Below are 4,743 nucleotides of genomic sequence, written 5' to 3'. Positions count from 1 at the left end.
CAAGTAGGGTAAGTGTACCATTTATTCGCCCACCTAAAAAACGTACCATTAATTGGCCCACCTGCCCACATTTATTTTTCTAATTTTTGTTTTTATGACTACAATTTTTGAATAGCACTGGTTCGATAGCAGTCTTTGAGCCCTTTCTTTTGATGAAATTGGATCTTGAAAAAGTTCGTCCAGTTCAGACTTATGTGGCGTATGGTACATGTAGGCCAATAAATGGTACCTACGTTTTTTAGGAGGGCGAATAAATGGTACACTTACCCTACCTACTTAGAGGGATAGGTATAAAAGAGAGTTGAGAAATTAAGAATAGTGAGATTTCAAATTAGTCAACAGTAAACTTTAATAATTTATTCTCTTGATCTGTATGCATAGCCTATTGCATACGCGGAATATTTGCAGGCGGCTATACAAATTTCTTCGAATCTAATACGAATAGTGCAATACCTTTTCACTGATCTCTGAGATGAATCTTCCACCTAAAATTGAGACGAATTGGGTCTTTCCCGTAAAAAAATGTGCTTCCTGTGCAAACTGTACTTTTTTTTACACTCGAGTACCTAGTATCTACAGGTTGTTTTTACCAAGCGTTTTCACCGTATGACTCGAGATGAAGCAATGTATTATGCTTGTATCCACACTTCTTGCACCCACTCTTGCTGCTACAGGTTGAAACTTGATGATTGCCGCCTAAGCAATTGAAACAAAGATTGTTGATTTTTGTTTTTATGACTACAATTTTTGAATAGCACTGGTTCGATAGCAGTCTTTGAGCCCTTTCTTTTGATGAAATTGGATCTTGAAGTTCGTCCAGTTCAGACTTATGTGGCGTATAGTACAGGTGGGCCAATAAATGGTACCTACGTTCTTTAGGAGGGCGAATAAATGGTACACTTACCCTACCTACTTAGAGGGATAGGTATAAAAGAGAGTTGAGAAAGAAATTAAGAATAGTGAAATTTCAAATTAGTCAACAGTAAACTTTAATTTATTATTCTTTTGAGTTGTATGCATAGCCTATTGCATACGCGGAATATTTGCAGGCGGTTATACAAATTTCTTCGAATCTAATACGAATAGTGCAATACCTTTTTCACTGATCTCTGAGATGAATCTTCCACCTAAAATTGAGACGAATTGGGTCTTTCCCGTAAAAAAATGTGCTTCCTGTACAAACTGTACTTTTTTTTTACACTCGAGTACCTAGTACCTACAGGTTGTTATTACCTATTCTTTTTCACTGATCTCTGAGATGAATCTTCCACCTAAAATTGAGACGAATTGGGTCTTTCCCGTAAAAAAATGTGCTTCCTGTGCAAAATGTACTTTTTTTTACACTCGAGTACCTAGTACCTACAGGTTGTTTTTAGCTATTTATTTATTTTTGGGACCTAATCATCCATTTCTTTGCAGCTCAGACCCATCCACCGCCATTCCCGTGTTCAATCTCACCCAGTGTGGCATGAAACCCATCACCTGGCGTGAAGTTCTAGACAAGGGCAAGAAGTTGGGCTACGAGAACCCATTCTCTCTGATGCTCTGGTATCCGGATGGCACTATTCGGACCAATAAGTTTACGCATCAGCTGTGCATCATATTCACGCATTGGCTCCCCGCCTATGTCATCGATGGACTCTTGTTGATCTTCGGCCAGAAGAGATTGTAAGTAAAAATAGGATATACATTTGGGTACACATTTACGTTAAAATTCCTACGTTAAAAGATGTGAAAAATCCAAATCTCAACTCAAAATGCAAAAAAAGTAACTTTAAAAGATAGGTGGAAAATTGAATTTTTATTTGTCGTCCTGGTGAAAAAGTTCAAAGAGGTGTGACGTCAGATTCTAATCTAAGAAGTACGCAGAAACACATTACAGTAGTGTGGCCTGCAAGGAAGCTTTGCTCGGGACAGTTATTGTGACGTCAGTGCGTAGGTCCGGGAGCGTATGCCCTATGTCGTGACGTCAGTAAATAAGATTTACCGGTATTTTTTAAAGAAAAAGAAAATTTGCCATGACATAGGGAATAGTGAACCCAACTTGAATAATTCCTCTCACTTTATCTCCCAGCATGCTGCGAGTGCAGGCCAAAATCTCGCAAGGTCTGGAAGTGTTGCAGTACTTCACCATGAGAGAATGGCTATTCAAGAACACCAAACTGGTGGGCCTCCGCGAGTCCCTATCTCCGTACGATAAGAAAACATTCAGTCTGGAGTTCGAGAAGGTGGACCAGATACCGTACATGAGGAATTGCATCCTGGGGGCCCGGCATTATTGTATGAAGGAAGACCCGAAGACTTTGCCGCGTAGCCGACGGATTCTGAAAGTGTAAGTGGGCCTTTTTTTAATCTTGGATAATATTGATTAGAACTAAGTCAATTATTCACCTTTACTAGTTCGAGTCAAAACCAATCGTTCCGAGAACGAACTTCATCTATGTAGGTATTAAGGATAATAGATGTGTCTTAGGCCTCGTGTGGGAATCAAACCCTCGATCTAGGGCTTACTAGGCACTCTAGGCAGGCGTGCTACCCCTTAAACTCTAGGCTGGCAGTAAGATTTTTACATTTAGGATCTTTTTGCCTGACCGGCGTATCCAACCGACCCTAAACTAGCCCCGACCCAAGAGAGAGAGAGAGAGAGCGATATTTATGAAGAAGGAACATTATTGACCACAGCTCCCACCCTCAGATTGTAAATTTCAAATGCCTATTCGCATTTCCTTCCAGCATGTACATTCTCCACAAGCTGATGGGCGCCCTGTTCTACGTTTTCATTGGATGGCTCATAGTGAGTAACTCAGAAACGGCTAGTCTATTTCTGAACAAAACCGATAAAATCCGCCCCGGGCGGGAATCGAAACCGCGGCCTAGCGCTTACAAGGCAGACGCACTACCAACTAAGCTAACTAGGCTGGCAAGGAACATTATTGACCACAGCTCCGACCCTCAGATTGTAAATTTCAAAGACCTGTTCTCATTTCCTTCCAGCATGTACATTCTCCACAAACTGATGGGCGCTCTGTTCTACGTTTTCATTGGATGGCTCATAGTGAGTAACTCAGAAACGGCGAGTCTATTCCTGAACAAAACTAAGGATGCCGTCTCTGTACTGCCGTTCTTCAGAAACATCGAAATGCTCAAGTGAGACAATTTCTCAAGGAAAACTGAAATGAGGTCGAGTGAGAAATTTTCTCTCGAGGAAAAGGTTCAAGAGTCAAGAGTGAAATTTTCAAGATCAAATGATGGAGTGAGACCTTTACAAGATCAAATGGTAGACATTTTCTCTGAAGGGAAAGGGAACAAGATGTAATACTATTGTTCACTTGTATTGTAGACCCGGCATGTGTCACTTTATTGTGGACACAAACTTTGCTAAATGAAATACAAGTTCAAATTAATGAAAAGATGCTAATAAACTAAGAAATGGCTAATCAGAGATTATCAGACAATAATTGTTTCCGATTTCACGTTATCATCTATGCAGCCAGAAGGAAATAACCTTTGAATAAGGTTGTGCTTCCTGTTTGGAAGCCTTGGAGATGTACTACTTTTTGTATATTCGTCACTTCCTCCAAATTTGGTTACATATTCAATAGATAATCAAATTACTTTGAATTTCCAATAGATATTTAATTAACAATGTACTTACTACTGTTTTCAATAGACACTTGATTGAAAAGCCCCCCCTAAAGGAGGAGAAAAATATGTTTTATTGTTCCGTGTATCATCTGTAACCCATAGCGTGCAACAAGTGTAACATATATGTGGCATGCGGTTCTTTACATGTAAAATAACTATGCACCTGCGTCCATTTACCATGTATTAGGTACCTACCTACCTATTTATTTTAAGTTCATGCTTGATATTGAGGTATGATCTGGAAGAAAGTCTGAACACGACTGTGAAAGAATCTGTGAAAAAAAAATATTTCATCTTGATATCTTGTAAAGCTTGGCACTTGCAATGCAATCAAACCAATTTATGGGGGGTATGGCACTTACAACGTTTTGCTGTGGCACACCTCATATATACGAAAATAATTAACTCATATATCTCCGTAGATGAGTTGAACGCACTACTCATATAGGTAATTATACGTATATATAAACTATGTATGTACCTTCTACGTATATTGTTTATTATCCATCTTCAATTGAGAGTGTTTTCATATGTATGTATCATATCTTTATATTGGAAGCATATGCCATCTTGCCCTAGTTAATTTAAACATATGGGGCCCGGCATTATTGTATGAAGGAAGACCCGAAGACTTTGCCGCGTAGCCGACGGATTCTGAAAGTGTAAGTGGGCCTTTTTTTAAATCTTGGATAATATTGATTAGACCCAAGTCAATTATTCACCTTTACTAGTTCGAGTCAAAACCAATCGTTCCGAGAACGAACTTCATCTATGTATTAAGGATAATAGATGTGTCTTGGGCCTCGTGTGGGAATCAAACCCTCGACCTAGGGTTTACTAGGCACTCTAGGCAGGCGTGCTACCCTTTAGGCTCTAACTTGGCTGGCAGTAAGATTTTTACATTTAGGATCTTTTTGCCTGACCGAAGACTAGGCGTATCCAACGGAGCCCCGACTCTAAACTAGCCCCGACCCAAGAGAGAGAGAGAGAGAAAGAGAGCCATGCTAATGAAGAAGGAACTTTTTTTTTAAGAGGTTTGACAGAGGGAACTGTAACTGCTATGGTCTTATCGTCCCGAAATCGAAAAGAGAAGGAAGA

At 39.7% G+C, this 4,743-nt stretch overlaps 2 protein-coding genes across 2 annotated transcripts in view; both read left to right on the top strand.

The window, feature by feature from the left end:
• LOC103520078 (putative fatty acyl-CoA reductase CG5065) overlaps window positions 1-3,931 on the top strand; it is a 15,005-nt gene extending 11,074 nt beyond the window's left edge. Inside the window, exons 5-7 of the mRNA XM_026831336.1 lie at window positions 1,420-1,668; window positions 2,075-2,332; window positions 2,995-3,931. Coding sequence (XP_026687137.1) covers window positions 1,420-1,668; window positions 2,075-2,332; window positions 2,995-3,151 — 664 coding nt within the window. The 3' untranslated portion in view covers window positions 3,152-3,931. The remainder of the gene's footprint in view (window positions 1-1,419; window positions 1,669-2,074; window positions 2,333-2,994) is intronic.
• A 326-nt stretch (window positions 3,932-4,257) lies between these two features.
• LOC103520077 (putative fatty acyl-CoA reductase CG5065) overlaps window positions 4,258-4,743 on the top strand; it is a gene marked incomplete at its 3' end in the record, with an annotated part of 7,692 nt that continues 7,206 nt past the window's right edge. Inside the window, exon 1 of the mRNA XM_008485170.1 lies at window positions 4,258-4,307. Coding sequence (XP_008483392.1) covers window positions 4,258-4,307 — 50 coding nt within the window. The remainder of the gene's footprint in view (window positions 4,308-4,743) is intronic.

Source organism: Diaphorina citri, unplaced genomic scaffold, assembly GCF_000475195.1.
Source record: "Diaphorina citri unplaced genomic scaffold, Diaci psyllid genome assembly version 1.1 scaffold3197, whole genome shotgun sequence".
Taxonomy (NCBI): domain Eukaryota; kingdom Metazoa; phylum Arthropoda; class Insecta; order Hemiptera; family Psyllidae; genus Diaphorina; species Diaphorina citri.
This window is presented reverse-complemented; position numbering and strand designations above follow the sequence as displayed.